The sequence below is a fragment of the Aythya fuligula genome, chromosome 20 (genome assembly GCF_009819795.1).
Source record: "Aythya fuligula isolate bAytFul2 chromosome 20, bAytFul2.pri, whole genome shotgun sequence".
Classification (NCBI taxonomy): Eukaryota; Metazoa; Chordata; class Aves; order Anseriformes; family Anatidae; genus Aythya; species Aythya fuligula.
The window spans coordinates 343,014-370,530 of NC_045578.1; the positions used below are offsets into that span (position 1 = coordinate 343,014).

At 43.4% G+C, this 27,517-nt stretch overlaps 1 protein-coding gene across 1 annotated transcript in view; it reads left to right on the forward strand.

The window, feature by feature from the left end:
* Positions 1-25,997, forward strand: part of BAZ1B (bromodomain adjacent to zinc finger domain 1B) — a 53,368-nt gene extending 27,371 nt beyond the window's left edge. Inside the window, 11 exon segments of the mRNA XM_032201039.1 lie at positions 485-615; positions 2,285-2,396; positions 8,815-8,913; positions 9,315-9,492; positions 10,446-10,631; positions 14,864-15,011; positions 16,835-16,982; positions 18,797-18,912; positions 21,326-21,477; positions 23,140-23,243; positions 23,847-25,997. Of these exon segments, the coding sequence (XP_032056930.1) occupies positions 485-615; positions 2,285-2,396; positions 8,815-8,913; positions 9,315-9,492; positions 10,446-10,631; positions 14,864-15,011; positions 16,835-16,982; positions 18,797-18,912; positions 21,326-21,477; positions 23,140-23,243; positions 23,847-24,213 (1,741 nt within the window). The 3' untranslated portion in view covers positions 24,214-25,997.
* Positions 25,998-27,517: the final 1,520 nt, after the last annotated feature.

Consider the following 27,517-nt stretch of genomic DNA (forward strand, 5'->3'; position numbering starts at 1 on the left):
GGAAAAGAAATTATTCCATTCTGCTAGCTGTTCCCTTTGACAGTAGCTTTAGCAGATAGTAGCTCCAAATAATTGATAGGTATGGAGTATCATATTGAGAGTATTCTCTGCATTGGACTGTGAAGGAGAGCAGAAATTAGTTTTTGTGTATATAGAGTGTACCAGTTTTCACTTGTTTACATAGGAAAGGAAAAGCTGACTGTGGAGGTTACAATCCACTGGCCAGCAGAACTTCAGGTTGCTCAGAATCTAGTTACGATCTTCCCTTCTTCCTGTTGTTACACTGAAAGACTGCTAGAATGGATTTTAATAAAAGCTCTTCTAGTTTCTCAAAGATTTCTGTGCTCTTAAAGATTTTCTCAGTTTCTTTTGAGTCGAGGGCACACATGCTCTCCTCCTTGTGCATATAACGATGAATGTGTGTAAATGCAGCCAAAAAAGGGGACAGGTACCTGTTAACATGTATGTGTGCCATGCCCTGCAGGTATTGGCTGTTTTCGGATGAGGTTCCTGGCTTGTTCATTGAGAAAGGCTGGGTGCATGACAGTATAGACTACAGATTCATCCTTCCCCATCAGAAAAAAGAAGAAGTAAAGAAGGACTACAGCCCAGGAGGTATGATCATCTGGCTTCTCTTTGGGTGTTTCCTTTGTTGCTATCTAATTGTTGGGATGGGTTTGTCAACTTGAGAGAGAACTGGCTAGTCTCAGTGTCTTTGTGGGCTTCCTCTGATCTAAACTTACTGTGAACTCAGAAAACCTGCGCATGGGAGAGTTCATTCATTATGATTTCCTGCTACTGCTGCAGATCTTGAGACTGTCTGTCTGCACTGTACCATGTAAGGACTGTGGGATATGATCACCTATCTTTTAAAAGCATTTGATGTCAACTGTGTAGTAACCATACTGTTTTACTCTGTACCTGTTGGGCTACAGTGTACCAAACTTCTCGGACAAGTAGTTGATTGCCTGTTGCAGGGAGTGAGGATAGCCAGCTAATGCTAATAGCACCATGCTAATGCACCACCAGTGGCACAACTTCCAGATTAGCTTTCTTGTCACAGAGGACAAACATGCTGTTTATCTGGAGGAGCAATGAGCCAAACTTCTCACCATAGGCCTGTTCAGCACTTTCACACATACTCCACTGCAATAACGTCAAGCAGAGCAGGTGTCTGGATGCCTATACCTCACTGACTGAGGACATTTTTGGCAAAGAGTCCCTCTCACATGTCCTCTCAGCCTGCTGTTCACCTTGTTCCGAATGTGCTGGTGAGGGGCAATGATAAACTGAAGTTCCAGTGCTTTCTCTCCTAGTCACCAATTTTGTCTTGGTGACTTCAAGCCTGGGTAGCTGAGTATTGCAGGCAAAATTTGGACATGCTCAAAAATTCTTCTGTTGGGGGGGTGAAGCATAACGTTATGTGTTTGTGGTACAGAAGAGCATACTGTAGTGTAAGAATAGTTGCAGTTTCAGTCCTGATAATTTGTTGCATTTGAAACATAGGCTGTCATTGAGTTCATCTACAGCAATACTATGTGCAACAGGTTATACTGAATTAAATCAGAGAGCCCTTCTTTGGTGGTATCCTGTCTTACACATTGGTCAGAGTAGACATCTGTAATAAAACAAGGCAAACATACGGTGATATTTCATCCAGTGTAACTTTCCAGCCTTCTGCATCTTGATGAGTTGTGTTAGAAGTTGTATCATTCAGTGATGCTTAATGGGTTTATTTTCTTATGTGAATTTGCTCAAATATTGATCTGCCAATGTTCCTGTATACCACCTTGCTTCCAGCTGTATTAGTTTATCAAGTATTGCCTATGTATTTACTGAGCTATTATGCAAAGATTTTTAACACTTTCCATTTGAAACTTAATGAGCAAAGTGTTAGATCCATATCAGACTGTTGGGGTAAGATGCTCAGAAATATAAATGCATCCTATTTGTATCACCTTCAAATTTAAAAGTATGTTGTCAGTGTATAGCTAAAGAGTGAAACTAGTACATATTTGAAATAGTAGGAATGTTTTTTATAATTCTGTGTGCATGCTTAATGATTCAATAATATTTTCTTTATTTATCTGTATTTCTACAAATGCTTATACTGTGAGCTTTAGCAAACTAGTGCTGGAGTAGTTTTCTCTGGAAAATGTACTGCTAGACTAGGTGTTGATCATAAATATTTAACTAAAGTTAGGTTAGTTTTTGAAAAATAAAATTTGTGTCTGAGGAGAAGCATGAATGAGAATACATTTGAGCTTGTGCTCTTCTTTTATAGACAAGCGGAAGAGCACAGCCACAGACGGCAGAGGGAGTGCACTTCACCGATCTGTACATGCTGTGGACCTTCCTGCAGAGACCACAGCGCCCAAGCAGGGACAGAACTTATGGTAATACGTGCTTTATATCTGTAAAGTAATTAAAATATAAAGGTCAAGGAAACTAAACAGATGTCATTTAATAGCGCCTATATACCTAATGTTTTTTCAGTACTTAACAGTCGAATGAGTTTATTGGGCTGTCAGGCCTCTGTTGCTAGTAGCAAATGGCTAATAGAGCACCTGATCCAAGAGGCAGTAGAACCATTCTAATCAATGTGACTTAGAGTCAGTATAGATTAACCTAGTAAAATACCACTGATGTACTGATTTTATATATTTTATAATCAGAAGAATTGTTAATTGAAAAGATTTGCTGTGGTATTTTGAAAAAGCTGGGGGAGCAGTGACCTATCTAACTGTCCAGGTTTTCTTTCGTGGCTTGTCTCAGCAGACCTGAATTGTAGTACATGGGGTCCTCGAGCATGTGAAATTAGTTTTCATTGATATGTTTGGGGCCAGACATCCTGCATGTTCTTGCACTACGATGTGGAGTCATTCCTCAGTTCTGTTTTAGTGTTAGCTTTCTTGCTTTCCACCAGCATAGCATGTTGGTGGAATTCATTTGTTCTCCGATAGCACCATATCATGGAATTGATTTTTTTGTTTTTGTTGCTACTGATGATTATTTTAGCTTAGGGAAATTATTATTACATGTGAACAGTCTGTTTTCTCTTTAATAATTCCCAGTGCCAAGCAATAGCTACCAACATGTCTTCTAAGTGGAATCAAATCTAACAGTTTGCCTTTGAGTGTGTTTGATTGTGACTTAATCCAGTGATTGGCTCTAGTAAAGTCTTTAAAGAAAATCTGTCAACCATTTGCCTTGTGTAGTAAGGAGTGATTAGCAGTGTTCCCACGAGAGAAGAGAAATTGGCTACATCTTTACCTACTTAAACTACCTGTGAAAGACTGTGAAGGTGTTTTTAGGTAAGCCTGAGAAGTAATTCTCACAAAGTACTTGTTCCTTCAGCTCCTCTGTTACCAGTGGCTTTTCTCTGGAGTTTTCCATTGGTGACTCACAAAGTGGGATTACTTCATCTTTGCTAAATTTCACTAGTTTTGAGTTTAGCTCCAAAGCGTAGTTCCACTGAAGTCAGCAATACTTTACTATACTTTACATGTTCATGCTCTCCCATCAGGAACTATCAAAGAGATTGAAATTAGTGGACATCTTGGTCAATGCTGATGGTTTAGATGAATCACTGATTCCTAATATGGCTGTATCCTTTCTCTTCCATTGACAGGGAGGTGTAGGAGATAGCAGTTCCCTCTGCATGCCTTCACTCTGTCTAACATTGCCATAGGGAATCTCCACCCCTTTCTCAGTCTAGTCCTTGGCACATCTCATCGTATCGCCAAAGTTCAAGAAATTGAGCATTCCTAGGGTGTGGGTGCTGAACAGAAGATCATAGATTGTATGATCCACAAGAAAGTTCTTTCAGCTCCTTCTAACTACCTCTTCTAATACTAATTCATTTAGCAGAGTTGGCAAGGTGCCTACCAGTAGAAGGACAAATTATAAATAGAAAACCATAGTTTAAACTATTAGTGCATGTTGCTATGAATTGAAGACAACATACAGCCAAATCAGATGAGCTAAGTAACACAGAATCCCTATAATTTGTAACCAGTCTGTGTTTAAAAAAGCATAGCACTTGAAGTTACACTGCTGAATTGCTTGATCAGGTTGGCAACTCTCACATGCTGAGAAAGACTGATTTAGGTACAAGTGTCTTATGGAGTAACTAGTCATACAAATCAGGAGAAAAAGCTTTTTTGAACCAGCTCCTGTATAGTCTCAGGACTGAATTATATTGTGTTGTTGAAGAGAGACTTTGTAAGAATTGACCACAGGATGCTTAGATCTAGCATTCTTGTATTACAAAGAGAACAAAAAATTAAGAAGCTTAATGATTATTATAAAGCTTAAACTGGCAGCTAAAAGCCTAGAATGCTTTCAAAAAGATCATCTTAAAGTTTCCATACTAGGTGCTGACTCTTACCATTGGGGTGAAAAAAGGTTGAGAAAACTTTCGGGGGGGAACAGTAGCAACAATAAGAAAACATTCTCACTATGGTTCATATAAGGATTATAGAAATACTCTGTGTATGTTCAACAGGGAGATAGAGAGTAGTGCTAGAGGAGAATTGAGAAGTCTCCTTAAGAAAGTATTTTCTTTTGATGCAGAAACAACAGATCAGAAAACCAAACGAGCAAATTACAGTGGTTTGTGGTTGGTTGGTTGGTTTTGGTTTTCTTTTGAAATAAGGGGGAAATTACTTCCGATCAGCTGACGTACCTTCCCCCAAAAGAGGTGACAGCCTGAGATCAGTTGTTATAGTCAGCAACTAGAACTTCCCTCTGAGGAAATCCATATTCCTACTATAGTAGTATTTTTGCTCTCTGATGATTGCCATCATCAATCTTGCCTGTCTCAAGGACTCCCATGAGCATAGGTGATTAGGGAATTGTCTCCTCCTTGGCTGCATTTTGCACATTGTCCTTGCACAGCGTGAGAAGACCTCAAACCGTACTGAAGTCCTTGGATACCTACATGCCCTGTTGTTTGGATGCAAGGGCTGGTTCATCTTGAATTCATAATGTTAGCATGTGGTACATAGGAAGTTCCATTTCTTTGTGTTCTTCTTTAATTCCTGTCACCTGTCTCTTTCGTAGTAGAATATCTAAAATGGGATTAAGTTTAGCCTCATGTAGAATAAATACCTTTAGCTTTACCCTGCTATACTTAGATTGAGTCTTTGGAATGAAAACCAAATTAACTCCATGAATGGTTGTAATTCAGTCCTGCCTCTTTTCTCATTGAGGCTGGGAGCTTGTAGGATATTGATGAAGGGTGCAATAGAATCCATATTTCCACCAAGAGCTGTAGAAACAGTGTCTCGTGGAAGTGGTTTCTGCTTTCAGTACTTTGCACCCAGAAGAAGAGTACTCACTGTTCCATCCTAGAAGTGAGTCATTGTTCTCATTCAGAATCATAAATGTGTGGTTATTTGTCTAGCTTCTGTCTTATCCAGATGGAAGAACCAGTACCATATCGTACACCACTTTCACTGATGTTGATGCTTATTAAAAAAAGAAAAATCTTATAAAGCCTCTGGACATATGGTCCTTGAAATGTACACGTCTGCCTTTCCTGCAAGAAATTCAAGTTAATTTAAACCTTTGCGGTATGTTACTGTGCAGGAGACTTCTCACTCATCCTGGTCAGAAAGGAGTTGAATTTTAAAAATAGTGGCATCTCTGCAGAGTAACTCCCGTTGTTCTTCATCTATTAGGAATACACCATGATATGGCGGCTCCCCTCAGCAGACAATTTGAGTTAACCATGAGTGGGTGCTGACAGACTCCATTCTCACGACTATATTCTACAGTTGGAGTTTCCCTGTTTCTACCAACCCTCCAGAGCAGGTACTGATCCTGGGCTCCTCGAGATGTTGTCCTCTTGATTTCTTCATTCCCTAGTCTGCAGTCCAGATTTTATACCTTTCTTTCTGTCCCTTGCAGCCTGTAGCCCGAGAACATGTGGGAATATTCAACCTGAATGAATACTGATAGCTCCTTTTGACTTGTGTCTTGTGTCCCTTCTGTTACGATTGCTGACCAGTCTGGTGGCTTGCTCTGCCAGATACATAAGAAAAGAATCACGGCTGTTACTTAGGGATGCAGGAAGCTATTACCCCAGACAGGTTTCCCCCTTTCAGGTCAGTTTGAAGGCCTTCATCTGGTCTTGACTCTACCACAGATGTCTTTCCCTATATTCTGGATTGTGTTACTATGCATAAGCTCTGTGTAAAGCCACATTAATGGCACCAATTACTTCCCCTTCCCTCTTATCAAGACTCGCAGTCTCACAGCCTTGTTGCCTCCCCTAGTTAAAATGCTAGCCCTATTTTATCATGTCCATGCTCCCAGAGTCATGCTGGTTGAGCCCTAGCTGGAGGTGTACATGGTTCCTTCAGGGGGTAGGGAATGTATGGCGTTGGTTTGAGAATCAGGAGCTGGGGCTGTACAAAGCAGCAAGGTACCACCAGACAAACACAGGTACCTCTTTAATGTGTTTATAGTATGTGCATTTGAGTTCAACCTGATGTAGAAGAGTACCTGCTCCTAGAAGTCCAGTTCTTACTCACAGGGAGGACTGGGAAAGCTCAAGTGCATGTTGCAGATGACATCCTTTTCCTGTCCCGTTTCCTTTTCAGCAGAAACAAAGTTGTGCTAGGATTTAGCCCTTCCTACCTTTCTTAGAAGGATGTTATCTGCTTTCTCACTCTGGCCAGCAGCCTGTGTTGTCTTTCCCCAAACCATGTAACTGGAGAATCTAAGTGCCATATGTTAACCATTTCCAGTGCCCTTCCATCTTCATTAGAGAAGAAAACTGTGCAGGGAATTCTCTAGATTTGTACTCTTGAGGGAAAGCTGAGAAAGCTTGGGCAGTAGTGTCTTTTCAGGTATTTTCTAACTGGATCCCATGGTGTATCACTTGCAGCAATCAATACTTTTTCATCATGACCTAGGCAACCTCAACATGCTGAGAAACAGTAATCTGCTGGGTATCTACAGGACAACTGTTTTGAAGCTTGGTTTATGCCATTCCCATACCGTGACAGGTTCTTCACACTGAAATATGGTTTAGGATTAATCTTGAGATTTTCCCCAAGGTTTTGGAAGCAATTTGATATCAAATATTCTAGCGAAATTTCTCTATTTAATGAAGTCCAGTAGAGTTAGAAATGTTAGTTTTTGCAGTGGTCTCTCGGTAGACCTTGGAATGCTAATGTGTTACCATGAGTGGTATCTGTTAGCAAAAGACAGGAGTTACGTTGTTTGACTTAGGGCTGTTAAGGGTTTGTGTGAATGTCTGTTGGATCCCATGAACAGCCCAAAAGCTCATGCTTTTGAAGTGCATGCACTAGGCTCCGGTGGGTGAAATACCTTTGATATTTGGACCTGCTCTGTCCTGTTTCTTGTAGAGAGGGTGTGCAAAAGGTAGAGGTGGCCAAAAGATTTGATCTCTGTGCACAGTGAGGATGCCTTGCAGGGTTGGAGTGTACTGAAGCAGATGACTGGCAAGGAACCATTTTTCTTCCATTTTTAAACAATCAATCCTGTATTTTATTAGAGTGATTAATTTACCAAAGAAATGCAGGTTGTCAGGCCATTACCGTAATATGAGCATGCTAGAACTCCAAAATACTTCTGTTTCAGATACAATATTTAGTAAGTATTTCTGCCAGAAAAAGAAACTATTGCAGATACTGTTATTCTACAAGAGCCAGGACAGCATCCTTCTCTAGTTGTTGCTTGGTTCATCTGAGCTTGTGCCCAAGAAGAAAAACTAAAACTGGAGTCTTCTCTGTGTCTGGTAAGGATCACATAGTGATCCTTTGCAGTTGATTCCATTTAAGGTTGACTTTGCTATTCCATTAGATCCCTGTTTTAAGGAGTGATCATCTATTATATGCATATTTTCCATATTTTCTGTAAATGTGCTTTGGAACTCAGATTGTATACTAATTCTCCCACCTCTGTCCAGCACACATGCATGTCTGAGGTGAGAAGGCTCCATGACATCACAGAAAAGTGTTGAAGGGAAAAAAAATAAAAAAGAAAAAAGACACAGGGTCTCAGGTTGTCTCAAAGCTATTTTAAATCTACAAACCAGCATTGAAACTAGTGTTTTGGTTGTACTCTGGAATTGCTGAAAATGCCTTTTGTAGAGAACTGCATAAGTGTAGCCCTGTTAGATTCAGGTAACTGCAGATTAACATTGCTCTCCTGAGGGACTTTCTGAGCAAAAAGGTTTAAAGCTAATGAATATAGTTTTCACGTGCTATATTAAAGCTTTCAAGTTAATGCAGGTTTCTTAGGAAGGAGGTCTACACTTGCAGAGGGCATAGCCTTCACTGTCTCAAATCTGTAACATCAGCAGTCATGGTATAAACTGACATTCTAGAGACTTCTTGGGTGAATGACATAAGTTGAAAGTTCTGCAGAAAGAATGATTAAATTGTCATACTATGCAGTACAAAGCATGTTAATCTTTCCTAGTGCATCAAAAATGTGATTTGGGTGACCTAAACTGACTGCAATTTAGTGAATCTAATCCCTGGGGTAGATGACTAAATTCAGATGCCAATGTTTGAATAAACTTAATGCAGGAAAAAAACTCTACAAATCAGTTTTGTGTTTTTGTTACTCTGGAATTAGCTACATTTGGGAACCTTGAAATGAGGCCTCTCTTAGAATGCTTATGCCAGCATTACTGGAAGTTTTTCACCTTACTCCATGGGGTTTGATATAAGTTAATTGTCATTCCTGTCTACTGATATTTGAGAACTGTTTAAAAGAAGGAATCGCTGCCACAGAGATAGAACATGCACCAAAATCAGGTAATGTATCTTTCAGGTTTCTATGTGACAATCAGAAGGATTTGGATGAGCTGCTAGATTGCCTACACCCACAAGGAGTGAGAGAGAGTCAGCTGAAGGAACGTTTGGAGAAAAGGTTATTTATTGTTTCTTTTCTGTGTCTCTTCTCAATGTCAAAGCACATCATTATTGTACCAAGTTTTCAATTCCTGGGGCAGCATTCAGCACTTTGCTTTGATTGTGTATCTGCTGAAGAGGGGAGGATACTGAGAAATTGTTCCTTCTTAGATGATATTGTAAATATTACTTGATAAGCAAAGCTTAAATTTGTAAAGAGGTTGGTCTCTCTTTAAGTTGCTCCCTGCAACTGGAAGCAAAGGCAGTGCTGTTTTACCCGCAGAAGCAGAACTGCCCCATGCTTTAAAGCATCTTTCAAAGAACGTTCTGCACTGGTGGAGCATGTAGATCACTGAATGCCCCAACACCCTTGCAAGACACTGGTCTGCATGTATTCAAAGTTTTTTCTTGATTTTCCAGGTATCAGGACATCACACATTCTATCCATTTGGCTCGGAAACAGAACCTGGGCCTCAAATCCTGTGACGGCAACCAGGAACTATTGAACTACCTCCGAAGTGATCTAATTGAGGTCGCAACTCGTCTGCAGAAAGGAGGGCTGGGATATGTTGATGTGACACCAGAATTTGAAGCAAGAGTGAGTGAACAAAGTAGTACTAGGAAAGATTCAGTTCATACTATCTTTGGAAGGTTTTGACTCTTTGGTTCTCCTTTAAAAAGAGGATCAGGAAAATCAAATTTCTTGTATATTCTCTCTTTCTTAACTGATGTTTCAAGTTTACATAGCTACTGGCTTGAGGTCCTTTTGGTGTAGGTGAATTATAACTTTGAAGGTAGGTGTCCCGCTCAGCTGTGAAGTTGTCCTGTTTCCCTCATCTGGTGGAGGACTTCTTTATGGAGCTTTAGCAGAGCTCTTTGTAGCTGCTTTTTAGCTTCTGTGTCAGAGCCAGAATGTTTTGTTGAGACAGCTTTTTTCTGTTTTGTCAATTTTCATAAATTCATACCACTTCAGGTTTGGGATAATGTTTGTGCTCCACTTCCAGAAGTTAAAGTCATCACAGGGAAGTTACTATGTTTGGCCTTAATCACATAAGCATTTCTGGTGTGTTGTGTGCCTTTAGAGGACATGATAAACCTGTCATGGGTATAGGTAGAATACACAGTCTTACATCTACTGTATGCTCCTGTACCAAAGGATGACGGTGTCTATCTTGGAATGGTTAATAATCTGTTAAATTACATTCTGAGTCACTGCAGAAACTTCTTTTTCTATATGGGACCTTCAACGTTAAGTGAATGATGGGAAAAGTGAAGGGTTTAAAAGAATGGAAGAATTGCTTCCCCTCCACACACCCCAAAGCATCATGCTTTTTTCTGAACTAACATAAACATTCCTGTTCTATACGTGAATGCGTGTATGCTGTGTGTGAACTCTAGCAGAAGCAGTGGTAATATGCTGATTCCATAACCAAGAGTGGGATTAGCAATGCTGCATTAAGTATCCTACATATCCATTTGCAGGACAAAAACACCTAAAAAGCACAGAGAGTGATGTCCAAATGTTAAGTGATTGTATGCTCTTTCTATCAGGTACACTCACTAGAGAGCTTGAAGGATTTTGGAGAGTGTGTGATTGCACTCCAAGCTGGTGTTATTAAGAAGTTTCTGCAAGGCTTCATGGCCCCCAAGCAGAAGAGGAGGAAACATCAAGGAGAGGACTATATTGCCAAGGCTGAGGAGATTGATGAAGACAAGAAAATGGCAGAAGAAGCTAAGGTATTGTTCATTTCAGGGCTCTGTTTCTGTCTTGTAGTGCTCCTGCTTAAAGAAGAGTTGTATTACATTTCATATGGTACTATATCCCGTGCAGCTTCTCCCCATTGCAAGCTTAGAGTGCAGTGGGTTTGTTTATGGGGCCAGATGTTTCCCGGTTATTTTGAGAAGTAAAGGTATTACCAAAGTAAAAATTGTACTGTGTAACTGCAGTTAATGATTTCTCTATGAACAGGAAATGGGTCGAGTACTTGACTTTTTTGGGGGAGCTCCTCACAAAAACTGGATACTTGAATAAAAGCATATTACAAAACATTTGTAGAGAACTTAACAGGAGTTGTATCCATTAGAGAGGACTGATGGTGGCTTAATGCTTTCTTCCATAAAAAGAAAGAGACATGCTGAGGTTTTAGTGACTGCAAGGGAGTTAGGTTCAGGTACATATCAGTGTTATGCAAGAAGATGACCAAGTCTTATGTGTAGAGACACCCACAGAAGAAGATGCTAACCTGGGGGCTACACCCAACTTGTGTGGACATCTGGGTGAAAGAGCTTTATGTTGCCTGCGTGAGAGAAGTGATATCATGGGGGTACTGGCATAGCCTCCCAATTCAAAGCTGAGAAGGAATGGAGGGTAACTGCAGAGGCTTTGGTAGGGTCCTTCAGGCAGTTGAGCTGTACCAGTATTTCATCCTATGAGGGATACGAGTGCTGAGGATACTTAGACTTAAGCAGAAGTAGGCAAGACCAGAACTGGAACAACAGGTTAAAAAAAAAAAACAGCAGGTTGAAATTAAATAATGGGTGCTTGACTAGTGTTGGTGTTTTGTTTTTTTTTTTATTTCTGTTTTAAAAGCTCTTGTCAGCATATGCTGAACCCTTGTTTGAACATTAAGTCTTTGTTATGCCGTGGCATTGCCATGTTAGCAGGATGTTTGAATAGGCACTAGAAATTTTCACATTCTTCAGCTGTAATGAAGTATTAAAATTTTATTAACTTTGTTGAATTTTCAGGTCCTTATTATAATGAGAATGGGAGGCTACCCTATCCTGAAAGCCCTCAGCAGGATACAGAGCTATAAGAATCAGTAATCTCTGGGACAGAAAGGATCTGGATCATGACATTTCCTTTATCTACAGCAACACCATATTGTGCTTTACTCCCAGGTGTCTTACAGCTGTAACTGTAAGGGTTATATGTGTAGGGTATACTTTAAGGATAACATCAGATTTACTACAATATCTAAATGAATAGTAATTCAGCTATGTGAGTTCTGTATTTGAGCCCTTGTCACTTCCCTTCTAATACTAGAGCTATGTTAGACTTCAAACCTGAGTTCTTACTTGTCAGAAAATTGGTCCATTTTAATCATGAGTGTTTGATTAGTTTTTCCATTCTACCTTAGAAATTTGCTCCCTTACTTGATGATGTGGTTGCAGAGCATCATTCTTTTTAGCAAGGCCAGGTTTCTGTAATTTGCTTCACTTTAGCAATTTCATAACTTTCAGCTACAGTAGCCTGGTTAGACAAAATGCTCTGTATGACTGAAACATACTGATTAGTAATTTCTTCATCTGAAAACCAGCTAGAACAGTAGGTTTTCTGAATATTGCAAGACTTAAATTCAAAATAACTTACTACTTTTTCTAGTATTACCCAATTTGTCTAATGTGGCTGCATACTTTGTTATACAACTCAGCCTTATAGCAGCATGGCATAGATTTCAGTATTGCCCAAGTGCGTGGTGTTGCAGATCCCCCTCTGGAGCATTGGCTTTTGTGTTGCGCTGATGTCTCTGGAACATTTACGTAGTGCAGTGACTTCTTTAACTGGCTCAGAGTTTCCTAGACAATCATGGTTGCACAGGGAATGCTCAACTTGTTTTTTTGTTTTCCTTACCTCAGATTACATGGAATAAGCTTTCTTTTTACCATTGCAGAAAACTGTTATACATGACCTTAAAAGAGCAGCCCAGATTTTAGATGCAGTTATCTGTTGAAGAAGCCTGACTGGTAGGCTTTTAAAAACAAATGTCCTGTACAGGACAATAATTCTGAAGTCTTTTAGAGCCAGAATTGCACTGAGTATACAGCGGGTAAAATATAGTATAGCTGTAGTGCAAAAAACTTAGTGTGCTTGCTGACTACACCAGATAAATTGCAGTCTTGTGGCATCATTCTGTCTCATTTTCCCTGTGAGAAGCAAGTTATGGCTTAACAGGCACCCGTTTGCTGACATAATTGTCTATACTAAGGGTTCCTGCTGGCTCGGCTACGTAGCTAGAAAGCACCACTGCTGAGTGGCAAAAGATTGCATTGTAGACCTGGCTTATGGCAGTTTCTGAAAATGTATCTTTTGCCTCCAAGTTTGTGCAAATGTTCCCACTTCAGGAGGTGGTAGCACTCTGCAGTGCCCTAGAATAGGACAGGGAAGTAGCAAAGGGAACTGTTGGGTTATCCACCCCTGCCGCTTGCTGGTTGGGAATGTTCACAAAGGAGCAGTCTGGAGAGCACTACTTTTCACCTGTATCACTGGAGTGCACCAGGCCCTGATGGCAGACGATCTCAGAGCAACTTCACAATCAAGCATTCATGGTTTCAACTGTTCAGAGGGATTTTTCTCTCTTACTGTCTTAGGAAGCCTCTCATCTGGTATCCTAGCCAGAGGTTTGTCCATCTTTACCAAAGTAGACATTTTCTGTCAGTCTCAAGTTGCAATGTGACTGAGGCTGCCTCTGGTAGTTTTACGTTGTTGTTGTTTGTTTTGTTTTGCGTTTGTTTTCTGTGCTAGAACACTCCCTTCCAGCTGGGAGGTTATTTAAGTAACTTGTTTCAGTCTCCTGTTTTGCCTACTTGGCAATTTGAACTCCCTTGATAATGGTACTGCTAAAATGCCTGAGTCTCATGGTGCTTGGGAAGCAAGGCTGAAAATCTGTTAAATTCTGTAGGCTTGGGGAGAAAAATCTAACCAACCGTGCCAACAGCTTTTGCAGATTTATCTTGGCCCAGCAGTTACCCAGTATGTTAAGAGCAAAACCCATGGAACAGTTACTTGGAAAATCAATTACACAGTATGTGAAGCACCTCAACAATGTTCTGCAAAGAAATAGCACAGCACTGTGTAATCTGCCACAGCAGGCTGTGGAGGTTTCCATTTGTCTTGAATGTCTTGGGCTCCAGGTTCTACACTAGCAATGACAGCAAGGATGTTGGCTTATTAGAACAGTTTGTTTTTCCAAACATCTAATATACACTGTGCTTCCTCAAATTCAGTGGGAGGAGAATGTGCAACTCTGCAAAATTCCTGGGTTTTGTTTGGCTCCCAAATTGCTGTCAGCTGCAGAGTTTAGTTTTTCCCATCTGACACTTCAGTGTTTGTTTTTTCATTCTCCTGTGTTACAACACTAACTTGAGTCCTATTATCTCCCTGTCATGTCTAGGCCATCACCTCATTGTTAAAAAGCAGAGGATTAATATTTGAGTTGAACGTGCAATGGCTCTGGATTACTTCTCTGTTCTGGTGCATTTCCGATCCACTGTAATGTTTTTTTCTAAACCTTCAGAGCCGAGTTTGAGGTTTCATATGAAGCTTGCTATGTGCAGACTAGGTATAAATCTCAGTTTTAATGCTCTCATCCTCACTTGCAGCTAGTTATGGGATTTCACTTGTGCTGAAGACATCTTGTCTCAGGAAAGGTGCTGTTTTCATATTTGGGGCTGTCAAATCTGGTAGTAGTTGCTATCACAGTCTACTTTCCCAGCTGAGCAGCTCAGAAGACCAAGTGGTGGATCTTGCTGATGGGCTCGAGCCTCTCTGCAGTACCCACTGGAGGGCAGTACAGGCTGCTCCAATCCACCACGCTCAAGTGGTACTGCCAGCTGTCTACTGACTTTCATCCTACATTTTGTAGTGCTAGATTTCTGCTTTTTAATTTCTTAGCTTGCTGATTATTTGGGTTAGACTTTCAGAATAAGAATTTGGTGCAGTTCACATAGGTTGTTTTATCTTGGCTATAAAATGCAGAGGGGCTGTATTACTATGAACAAATTGCCTATTCCAGTAAGGCTGACTATGGATAAACCACAAATAGGACTGCAGAGGCTATAGAGAAGGAAAAAAAATAAAGTTGAGTTTTGGTTATTAAGGGCCCCAGATAAAGGATGTTAAAAACATCTTCAGACTGTAGTGAGGTGTGTCTGTGTGCTTCGTTGTAAGTTGTTAGGTCTGTCTGCAGGTTGCTTCAGCCATGGAGAAGTGGAAGACAGCAATCCGAGAGGCCCAGACCTTCTCCCGTATGCATGTGCTGCTCGGGATGCTGGATGCCTGTATCAAGTGGGATATGTCGGCAGAGAATGCCAGATGCAAAGTGTGTCGCAAAAAAGGTATGCATTCCTGCCCCCCGCCTGCGTAACAGTCGGACGCTGACACCTCTCCATGCCTTGCTTAGGCAACATGCCCATGTTGTTGTCACTTGCTTTGGCTGTATTTTGAGTTTTAAAAATGAGAATTTACACAGAAGCATTCATCTCACAGAAGCATTTGACCCTGACTCCAATAAACCATTCTTATGAAACCAGTAAAAAGTCTTGCAGAACATTGCAGAGCTGCTATTCCCTGAATATTTACAGTACTTGGACACAAGTCATCTACAAATACTTCTGGGAACTTTTGTGCCACTGTCCATTTCCCTGTTTAATTTTTGAGTTGAAATAGTCAATGAGTCTCTGAGCCTTGTCAGTTATTCCTATCTCTTACAGAAGTAACAAGCAAGAAGAGGTTAGGAAGATTAATGCATTTTGTAACTCAATAGGAGAGAGAAGTGGAATGATGCTAGTTTGAGGCTATAGTGGAAGTAGAAGTGCTTGCTGAGCTAGAAGAAGCAAAATGTCTCTTGTGTGAGAGCAGAGAAATGAATCTATCTGCCTTTGGCTGCTGCTCTGGTAAGGCTGGGGAATCACAGAATCACAGAATTTCTAGGTTGGAAGAGACCTCAAGATCATCGAGTCCAACCTCTGACCTAACACTAACAGTCCCCACTAAACCATATCACTAAGCTCTACATCTAAACGTCTTTTAAAGACTTCCAGGGATGGTGACTCCACCACTTCCCTGGGCAGCCTGTTCCAATGTCTAACAACCCTTTCGGTAAAGAAGTTGTTCTTGTTCAGGAAATACCTGAACAGGTGACAAGAGACCATCTTCTCTGTGTGCCTGACATGATGAAGGGCTTTGGAGTCATGCAGGTGGAGGGGAAAGCTAGGGAGGGTGTCACCAGTAGTGGAGTACTAGTAATTGTTCTGCCATAACCTCCTTTTGGATGGAAGCTTGGACAAAAGAGCTTGGTAGCATGTTCTGCCTCATTGTGTGCTCTTTGTATCATTCTGTATTTGCTGAAACACTAGCAGCAGACACCCCTGGGGGAATGGTAGGCCACTTCTGTTTACCAATTGGCTATGCTGTCCATCTCTCAAGAAATTAGAGATGAATTGGTGCAATGTCCTTCTTCACTATGGAGCCTCATCCAAACCAATGTGTAAACTGTCCTGTCTGCTGCTGAGAAGGGGAGTCTAGGCAGATGTAAGGGGAGGCTTACCTGAGACTAACAGACTAGAGTTTCACAGAACTTGAAAACTGGCATTTTAGAGACATGCTGTCAAGCTCTCTGCATTATTATTATTATTTTTTTCTCAGTAAATGAAATAACTGGCTCAGAACTACGTTCTTGTTTCCCTGTATCACTGAGAAGCACAGAGAACTTAGTTCTGCTGCATACACTTTTTTTTTTTTTTTTTTCCCCTGTGGGCTTGCTGCCTTAAGTAGAAAGAAGAAGCTGTGCAAGTTGATCAGATTGAGGCTAGAATAAGAATGGTTACGTTCCTAGCTTCTTGCTAGGCTTTTGGGCATCTCTGCAGCATAATTCTTTCCCTATGTTTGGTTTGAGATTTAGTCTGGGTGGAACGTATTTGGCAGGTTTCTGCCTTTGGCCTGCAAAGATTTCATTTGAGTTGAGGGACGTTACACTGTTGTATGTAATTCAAATGCTGCTTGTTTCCACTGCAGTGGAAACTGAGAGGAAGGGTCCCTGTCATGAGAGGGCATTTTGTGTTTTTCTCTTGCTTTCTGATCTCTAGCCCTGTGGCAGTTTCTGCATCACAGGTTGAGCAAGGCTATGACACTTGGTTACAAGTAAGTTGCACTCTTCTAGGTGAGGATGACAAGCTGATCCTGTGCGATGAGTGTAACAAAGCCTTCCACCTGTTCTGTCTGAGACCGGCACTCTATGAGATACCAGATGGTGAATGGCAGTGCCCAGCTTGTCAGCCTTCCACTGCCAGGCGCGGTTCACGGGGCAGGTAAGTGGTGCTCCTTTCCTTCGTGCTATCATTGATGCAGAGTTCTAGCCATGCTTCCACAAAATAACACAAAAAGCATTTAACAGCTTCTTTAAAAGGATTGAAATAGTCAAGTTAATTCAATAGCACCGGAACAATAGAAAAGCAATTTTTTCAGGCTGTAACTTTAGCACGCCTGTGTTGTACTGACCCATGACAACTTCAGTCATTTTAATAAGTAATTTCAGTGTAGCAGTGGAATCATGCACAAAACATGAACCAAAATTCTATATAATAAAGACTGTTGCTTTGTTTGACAGAGCATCTTGCTGGGTTGCTTTTATGTGGGAGTATAGTTGGTAGTGCTACAGCTCTGTAGTCCCCTGAGCTAAGTTACTCTTGTGGCCTTGTCTAATTAAAGCAGACATTACTCCAGGCTGCAGCTCAAACCCTACTGGGTGACTAAAAATCTGACTATGAAATGCCACCTTGTCAGTTTTCTGGAGCTGATGAACATTGGCACCTTAAGGCAAGAGCCCTTATTGACTTCAGAGAGAACATGATTTGAGGAGGAATCAAAATTGTTCTATGCAGCAGAATTGAGTAGTTGCCCACTGACAGCAAGTGGTTGAATTGTTTTGTGAATTGCAGGCTGAAAGTTAACTGTATGCAGAATGTATTTTGTTTGCTTACAAAGTAAGCTAATTGTGACTCTGTGCTGCATCTATATGCTTGTCAGCAAGATGAGGCTATCAAATGACACCTGATGCATAAGCAGTCAACTGATTCTCCCTTACAAAGTGGCAGCACAATAAGAGGAGTACTAGCTTGTAGTGTGCAGGTGGTACACAGGTTTGAAAGTATTACTTAGCTCCCTGGGCACCATTTAAGAGTTCATCAGAGTAGTACAAGAATTACAGGGTCTTAATGCAGCTGTTTTAGCCTGAGATCATAGTTACTTTGATGTGGTGGAGACACCTGGAAGCTGCTTTGCTCCTGGATGACAGCCATCAGGTGGAGCAACACCTGTCTTATCTGCTTTCTGCTATTCCTAGCTGAGGCAGGAAGAAAATGCTGGCCTGCAAATACTTTTGCCCTGCTTTTGCTCCTGTGGGAGCTGATTCTTATTCCATTTACTGCCCAAGATCCTCTTTCTCCAGAGGACTGACTCCCACAATAGCTTTGCCTTTGTCCCCTTCTGCATATGCATGCTACTTTTTGTTATGGTTTAAATGTTTAACAAACACTTGCAGAAAATTGGAACTCCTGGGCAGAGTCTTTGTGGCTTTTGACATCAGCACATGAGAAGCCTGAACTGATGATCTGCTCAGTAATAAGCTTAGCTATGAATAGCACTAATCAAGGTCTGTTTCCTATAGTGCACATGCAAGTAGCCTGACAATGGAAGGTGATGACGGGGAAATATTCCAGCAGGAACAAAATAAAAAATCTGAAATTCCTTAGGCCAGGCCTGCAGGCAGACCTGTGTAAAACAGCAGCACTTCCTCTCAGGGAGAAATAAGTGCATAGCAGTCAGTATCAAAAAATATTTTATCAAAGTGGTCAAGGTGCCTGGGATGGGGGAAGGAATGCACAGATTCATCTGTTGGGAATTGTCAGCCCAGACGTTCAGATTGTAGTCTGGAAAGCGCTCTTTTAGCTGTAGCCACAGCTTGATACTCTAGGAAATAAAGTAGATTGCTTCAGTTTGAGTCTGGATTTTTATTTTACACACTGAGTTGGTCAGCAAGTCTGTGAACAAACAGTACAGAAGGCCTAGGGCTTCTCACACCAGGTTCTGGTACAACAAATACGTTTTACTTGCCTTGCTCTAGGAACTACACAGAGGATTCTGCTGAAGATGAAGGTGAAGAAGGTGAGGAAGCTTCTGATGAACAAGATGCTGAGGAAGAAGAGGAGGAAGAAAATTATGAAGTTGCTGGACTGAAACGTAAGGCTTTGACCATGCAGGGAAGTAACAGAAAATGTTAAGACTCTGCCTTCCATGTCCAAAAAATTAATCCAATTTCAGATTTGTACTTCTCCTCATACAGAACAGGTTCTTGGAAAATTGGGAGATTTCACAAGGAAGGCTGTGGTTGTGTCGTATGTTGCCTGGGGAGCTGGAAGTAGCTCTCTTCCCTTTGTACAAAGACAGCACTTAAAGAGATTGAAACTGTAGTGAGCTCTTGCTCACTGCTGGTTGCTCCCCTGGGTACACTGCTAATAATACACTGCCTGGCAGTCAGCAGAGGCTGCATCAGGGAAGGGTTAAATGGCATTATCTGTTACTGGTACTGACAGTCTGTGCCTAGAGAGTTTTTTGCTAAACTGAACACTGTTAATAGATTCTCCTGAAGCTTTAATCACAGTTCTCTCTCCTTACTTTTTCCTTTTCCACCAGGTTGTAACCTCTTAAATATAGGATTTCTAGTGGCAAGGTGCCATTATCAAGTAGTAAGAACAGTACTTCATCTATCCATTCCACTGGGAAGGCACAGTATTGAAGGTGTAGTGTGGCCTGAACTGCCAGCACCTGTTAGTTGCATACAGAGTGCATGCATACATGCACTCAGGATGCATGCTAGCTCGTTCCTGGTCAGCTGAATGGAATAAAATAGCATTTTCTAGACTCTTCAGTGACTACTTTTCTATTCTAGTGTACAGTGTGATCACTTACCACTTATTAGTGAGTGTATCCACTTGTTTTTTAAGAGAGTTTGACTCTGTCCCCTTTGGGCAACTCAGTACACTGAAAAGCTCAGTGTTGGAATGGTATACTCCCAGCATTTGCTTTCAGTCAAAATGCCCTTGACTAACATAAAATTAGCTTCAGACTGTCTTAACCAGGGCAGATGGTGAAATTCAGAGACTGGGACCTAAAGGCTTATCCCATGTTCTTTCAAGGGTTTCCATCTGTGTCTATCAGTCTTGATTCCCCTGCTTCATTATAGTTTCAGGGATGTTCACTGATACCCTAGCTATGTATGCTGCTTGTTGTTCTGTGGTGTATCTGTGTCCACACTTGGAGCATGTTCAGTCCATGTTGCATGGCCAAGTCAGGAGCAAAGCCAAGGTTTCCAAACAATAGTGGAAGAGTTACAGTCGCTAAAAATAAAGCACTAAATGCAACTCCTGGTTTTAAAGAGCATTGACATGGAAAGGTCACTGTGGAAAACTTTTGTTTTAATAGACAAGTCCCATTAATCCATGTGGCGTTTATCCTGAGGGATATAACTTAGAATGTTGGATTGTCAGACATCTAGCACGTGCCTCCTGCTTGACACACAAGCAGGAGTGACAGCAGACAGACATCCCACTGCCCTGACGCACACTTATCCTGCGGGGGGAGCCTGGCAAGATGATTTATTGGACAGGGCTGGATTAGAGGCTGCAGATAAAGTGCTACAGCATGCTGCATGCAGCTTGCTGAAGCACTTGTGACCAGGTGGAAGGAGCTTGTCTGGGGACGAAAACCAGCATATTCTCCTGATACACAGGGGTCATGAGAGAAACTTCAGACAAGGGAGTTGAACAGCACACTTGCATTTCCATCATTGTAAGGCTCTGACAGAGAGACTTAGCAAACGAGCAGGAACATTACTGTGGGACGTAATGCAGCAGCCCTGGTTTGGGGGATAAAATCCCATTGTTTCCCACTTGCAGCACGTGGAGCAGCTCCCTGCTGCAGTAACTTGACACTCCCTCTGCACACAGTTCACTTTTCAGGGGGGCTTAGCAACTGGTTTATCCCACTGTGTGGGCCGCTCATAAATGTTTGGAAAAGAACCCATCCACAAATGGCTGAGGAGCAAGGGGGCAGCAGGAAACCAGAGCAGTTGTGCAGGTTTCTGTACCAAGTGCTTTCAAAAAAGATGTTGCAGTTTTATTTAAAACAACTGTCCATCCTTGCATTACTTCTCCCACCCTCCCTCAAGTCTTGATGTGTCAGGTATTTGGCACTTAATTCTGCAGGCAGAGGGTCTTTCTATTACAACACGTAGGAAGCAAGCAAAGCCGTACCTGTGGCAGAGTATCTGGAATCCCACAGATGTCCCTTAGAAGTAGAGGACTTTGGGCTGGTTTGTGTGACCACCCTTAGTTAGAAGATTGTTGCCAGACAGCATTGGCCTCTGGATGGGAAGTGCGTACTTCATCTGAAGAGGGGTACTGAGCACAGCTGACATGGGCATGTGCTGGGTGAGGATGGTGATGAGAAGCTGGGTCATTCCCCTCATCCGTGGGTTCAGTAGTTTCTCTGTGCTGTGAGTGAGACTACCTGGTGTGTATGTCTGGGGAAAAGGCTTGTGATCTCTGATTCCAGGTTAACCCATGCCTCTAAGCCCATGGCTTATGTGTTTCAGTGAGACCCAGAAAGGCAGCCCGGGGCAAGCAGAGCACAGCCATGTACTCCTCGAGGCAGGGAAGGCACCAAAGGAAGAAGCAGTTGCTGCACCCTGCCAGGGGACCCCAGCAGCGGGCTGCACCTGTCAACAGCGCAGACATTGATGAGCTGGTAAGAGCCAAATTGCTCCCTGGGGGCTGCTCACATCATGAGTTACAAACGAAACAGGTGTCACACTTCCTCCCCTCCCCTTCCCAAAGAAATGCCCTGAATTGTATTGTGTAACCCGTGCCGGGCTGGAGGCGGGTTAACAAAGGAGGCATATCCTTAAGGGCCCGGTGCAAACGGAGCAGAGATATGCCAGACATCTTTCCCAGCCGCTTCCACACATTGTCCCTCCTTGATTAGCAGGCAGCCTGCAGCTTGTTAAAGGGTTTTAAATAGTATCCATATGTCTCTACAGAGAAATGGGGGGACTGAAGGCGGTCCTGCATGTTCAGAGAATGCCAGTAATGTAGGACCCTCACTCCCTGGCCTTGGCCATTCTCTGGCAGTTGTTGTCCGTATGGTCACTCCCCAACCTCCAGGATATAATTTGGCTGGCTTAGGTTTCACTTGACATTTAAAGAATAAAACCTTCTGCTCCTGAGCAATCTTGTGCGTGCGTGCTAGTTGGGGTGGAGCTGCCGCATACTGTCCTGTTTATCCTGAAGAGGGATGCACCACAGGGGATATGTGAGGATACTCTATCCCCGTGGATCACGTCACTAGCTTCTGCCATATGTCTGCTGAGCAGCACTGCTGTGGCTGTATCCTGTCACTCCTCTCGAGTGGTCTTGATTGGGGTCTTTGGGCTCACAGCTTCTTGTGCTGGGTGTGGGTGGGCTGGTTGTGCTGATCTGCAGCATCTTTTTAGCTGTTTTTTGTTGCAGATTGGAGGGCAACCAAACCAGCAAGCCCAGCATGGACTGCCACAGCCTGCTTAGAGAGATGTTCAAGTGGGAAAAATCTTACTGGAACAGCTGGGTCAGGAACTCTGACTAGGGCTCTTTCACTTACTGTTTGTTCTGGAAAGAGACCAAAGCTTTCTCAGGAATGGCTCCCTGTGTTGTGGAGCCTTCTGATTTACCCTAAGCAGATCAGTGCCTCGTGAGCTGTGGACGGTCAGAGCTGAGATGTCCCTGTGCTGGTGGCTGACCTATAGATTTGTGGGCAAATGGCTGACCTTGTGTTCTGCCTCTGTATCGGACAGCAGCATTTGAGGCATCAGCTGCTCTTTGGTATTTAAAATGGCAGAGTAGGCTCTGGAATTGGCCCTCAGTACAGTAGCACAAGTGCTTTCCCCTTCTTCTTCTCACGTGCTGTCCACCAGGGGCTCAGAGAGGGAATTTACACTCTCCATTTGCTGTCCATATTATTTGGCTTCTTCCTTTGACCCTGTTGTTTTTAAACCTATCTTGAAAAAGCTTGCTGTGCCAGGAGAAAACACAAGCAGCCTGTGAGCTATTCCCATCAGAGCTTATGGATGGGGCTCCCATTCTGTAACTCAAGCTGCCACCGTGTGTCTTGGCTGTTACCATGAACATGGTCCTGTAGCAGAGCCGTTTGCCTCTTGATTATTGTGGAAGATGTCTGCATTTGAAAGAGCTGAGCTGTTTCTGTGCAGCAGTATTACGTATCCTCCACCCCAAAAGACACTGGCTTGTAAGCAAGAGAATTGAAAAGAAAATGTCTGTTAAGAACCAACTACTTTGGCCTTGAAACTGTTTAATGAATACTACAGCCCATGGTGGTTCCCCTCCTTTTAACAGCATCCCTCCTTTGTGTGGGCAGGTCCTTCAAACAAAGAAGACAACACGTCGCCAAAGCCTTGAACTGCAGAAGTGTGAGGAAATCCTCAGCAAGTTGATCAAATACCGCTTCAGCTGGCCCTTCAGGTGAGGGCAGGTGGCTTCCTCCTCCATGTGCACAGGACTGTACCTGGGCTGTGTGTAGGTGTGGGATAGCCATGATGCAGTCCTGCTGGATCCACTTGCTGGTTGTGAGACCTGGGTTTCAAAAGCAAGTTACAGATCGGAGTGAATCTGCTCCAGTAGAAATCACCATACTCTCAGTCCTCTGCTGGACTGAAGACCTGGGGCCCTTCTGAGGTGGTATAACAGAGGGTGGTAGGCTATGAGCCAGAGAGGGGAGGATGGGATCAGTGCTTTCTGCAGCCCCCAGGATTTGCAGGTGCTCTGTAGGAGGCTCGACTGAGACAAAATAGCCTTACCTGCCATGTACCAGTCCCTATGCCTGGGCCAGTACTCTGGGCAGCAGGATGAGCTGCTGTCATTCCTGTCTTCAGCACTGCAGCCAGCACAGGGCTAACACTATAGTGCTGTTGAGGTTTGTGGGTTTGCTATGGCACTGCAGGGGGTGCAGGTTGGGGCTACTGCTCAGCAAAGGGGGTGGGGGTGGTTCACACCTCCACAGCTCTGCACTGCACAGTGCCAGGGCCCGTCATTTTCCTCCTATCTTTGTGGCTCTTCGTTCGTCAGGGAGCCAGTGACCACAGAAGAAGCCGAAGATTACTTTGAGGTCATCAGCAACCCTATGGACTTCCAGACTATGCAGAGCAAGTGCTCTTGTGGCAGTTACCGCTCGGTGCAGGAGTTCCTCTCTGACATCAAACAGGTGTTCTCCAATGCTGAGTGCTACAATCAGAATGGGAGTCATGTACTGTCCTGCCTGGAGAAGACAGAACAATGTTTGATCGACATGGTGCACAAGCACCTTCCTGGCCACACGTATGCACGCAGGAAACGTAAGAAGCTCTCTGCCAGGTGCCAGGGACTGGAGGAGCAGGAAGGCGACAGTGAGTCAGAGCCCCTTGAACATTCCCGGGGGCGGAAAAGGAAGAAATGAGGGATGGGAGGGAACTAGGGGGAGAGCCAGAGCTGGAGCAGGCCTTCTGGTGCTGCTGGGCAGCAGGATGGGTTGTCTGAAGGGAGTTAAGAAGCAGCAGGCACTTCTCTATTAATACAGCCTTTCCTTTGGCCTGTCCTAGCTTTATTTTTTCTGCAATTTCCTCAAATATTTGGTCATCCATTGAGTGAGCAGAGATGACTTAACTGCTTCCTACAAAATACACAAAGCTCATACATGTCTGTCCTGCTAGGAGGGGAAGGTGGGAGGGCAAGGGAAAGGCCTAGCCAAAGTGTGTGAAGCCCGATCTAGCTTGGGCGCTCTTGGCTTTCTTGGAACGAGCCACTTCTTCCACTCTGCAAGCAGCCAGCAATGGAGCATGGTGGAACCTCTGCTGTCTGCTGCCTGTGATGTGAAACCAGCCTTGAGCTAGTGTAGGGAGGGATCTTACTGCTTCACAGATAGACTGGGTGTGATCAGGCCAATGGGCTGCTAGTTCTTGTATGTATATATTTATATGGTATTAATTTTGAGCCCCCACTGAAGGGTTGTGTAGGGCGAGCAAGCACTTAAATTTATAGAGACACAGCTTTCACCAGCATCCTAATACAATTGGCTTCAAGGTGCTCTTGCTCCCCGCCCCCCCCACACTCCCCCCCACCCTTGGGGAGCAATCTCTGGAGGTTGTGCTCTGAAGAGTTCTTCTGAGATCAGCTCTCCACACATAAGTTGCAGAGAATAGGCAGTTGGTTTCCCTGCTCACCTTGAACAGCACACAATCATGTAGCCCTTTGGATGAACCTAGTGCCAGAAGTATACCAGAGAGCATGTCTTTCTGCACACCCTGTAGGGCACTCCAGGGCAAGGGGAACAGCAGAAACATGTTCTGTGTAACTTTTTAAAATAATTTTCTAGTTATTAAAAGTGGCTTGTTTCTAGCTGTGATCTTGTATAAAGAACATCTGTAAGATACTGTTGTCTTGCTTTGGCACATGTACAGTTTATATCAAATTGTGTTTGCTGTATATTTTCCCTCCTCTGAAAACTCATTTTCCTATCAGTAGCTGGAGTTACACTGGGGGACTTGTTGGTGGGGGTTTCCCAGTCCCTCTCTAGCCATGCTCTCATCTCCTTTTGTAGTAACACCTTCCCTAGCTCACCTCTCTTGCACCCCCCCAGCACCATGAGGACCGTCCCACACAGGCTGACCAGTGGGGAAGCTCTATCCTGTTGGGAGGCTGCTCTGCCATGGCCCCAGCAGTGGGTTCTGCTACTTGGGATACTGACTTTTCTCTAAGAAAATAATGTTCTTTAATCACCTCTCCCTCTCCATCATTACAGGTTTTGATCATACAATTAAGGCTTGAACTTTTTATTATAGAATTCTTCAGTTTAGAACGAACTAGTCACAGTGCTGTTCTATACTGGTTTTGTAACACAGAAAAACAAAAGCAGCTGTTATGGCTCCTGTGATTTGAGAATAAAATTGAGATCCTCGATTAAAAAATTGCAGCCTAGTTTTGTGAACTTTTTTATTAACAGGTATTTGTTTCAGTTCTGGACTGATGGCTGTTGAGACTAGACAGGTTTCCAGCCACTTCCCTCTTCCCCTCTCCCCAGCCTCAGCTCCATGCCCCACAGAATAGCACTGACGTTTGTATTTCGCACGTCCCCTTCAGAGGCTATGTTTTGTCCTATTAATAGAGAACATTTTCTGCAGGTCCTACACAGTGAAACCTTTGGAACTGTATGTTTTTTAAAAATAAATGTCATTTGTGGCGGGAGGGGTGGTCTGCTAAGGGCTGTACTTGTAATAAATTGGAAAGTTAAAAAATAAACATTATGTACTTGTGTTTGTAAAACTGGCTTGCATCAAGTCCTTTGTAGGTGCCCTCTGTGCAAGACTGAGACATCTCATGTTCCACAGAGCTCTGCTTTCCTCAGAGCCTGCATCAGAAGTGATACAGCTGTCTTAATTCTGGAGGGAAAAAGGAGGCACAGAGTAAAGGATCAAAGGAGCACTGAGTCTGGGTTAGGTCAGCTTACAACTCTGTAGAACCATCTTCTAGGCTGAGCTCTGCTCACATTTGGTTATACCAGCTCTTGGTCTGTGCCTCTGGTCCAGGTGGTGTACCTGCTCAGACAGGTGGGTTGTGCTGCTGTTACCATTTCTGTGATGGGGCTGTCTTTGCACGATGCATTTTCCTAAGCTTTGCTGGGCAGAAGGTTATTTGCTGGCATGGAGGTGTGTGCTTTGAGCTGGCCCTATTGATTGTCCTCCCCAAAGACAAGGGGATGTTCTTTTTCCTCCTGGACAGTGAAAGGGTCAGGAGGGAGCAGTCCTTGAGCTGGCTGCCCCTTTCACTCCGTTCTCTTCCTTTGGACTGCAGATATTGCTCCTGCAGCAAGATGCGGGGCTCTTTACTGCATCATGGCACTGTGGGTTGTTCTGAAGGGACTAAAAGGGAGTGATGAGGGGAGCTAAATAACTGCTCTTTCACCTCAGCATTGTGTGGCTGGATTGCCATCAAAACTTCCTCCCTAGGTCTGTTAATGTGCATTTTGTAACCACAGCCCTGTTTGCTGCAGTTCAGAGATCAGTGAGGACTGTTCCTGCTGTGTCTGAAAAGCATGGCTCCCAAGGGGAGCCATCAGCTCTTTCCCAGTGTGAGTGGGATGCTGCTCTGCCATGCTTCAGCATGAGGCCAAGTAACCAGTTGTTGCTGATGTACCAGTCAGCTATACAATGAAGGTGTTGGTCAAAGTTTGTACTTCTACCAGTGTCATAAGGTCAGAGGTGTGATGCCTTCCTGGGCATTGCCATTGTCCTGAATATTTAGGAGCAGAGCTGGGAGTGCTCAGGAGCTGATCTGAGCCAAGTGGGGTCCAGATCTGCTGGGCTGAGCAGGCTTTAGACCCCTTCCTCCTTCCAGGGCTTTGTGGGCTTTCAGATTACTGGCAAGAGATAAATAATGCTTTCCTCAGAGAAGCCTCATCCCCACACCACAAGCGAAGGTTCTGCCTGTTGGATGTGCAACAGGACCTGGGTGAACCAGAGCATGACTCAAGCTGGGATGGGTCCAGGCCTCAGTGTGGAGATCTCACACCAGCATCTGCTATAAGACCTTTTCTGAGATTCGCTTTTTATAGCAGCTCCTGCATGGCATTAGTGTCCTATAAATAGCTGTCCCTGCTCTGTGCTGGCAGGCAGCTGTGGCACCCCTGGTGCTGCAGGCTGGTGGGTGATGGCAGTCCCAGCTGCACCCACTGTTGCTCTGGGTGACAAACCAGGGCTGGGGATGCC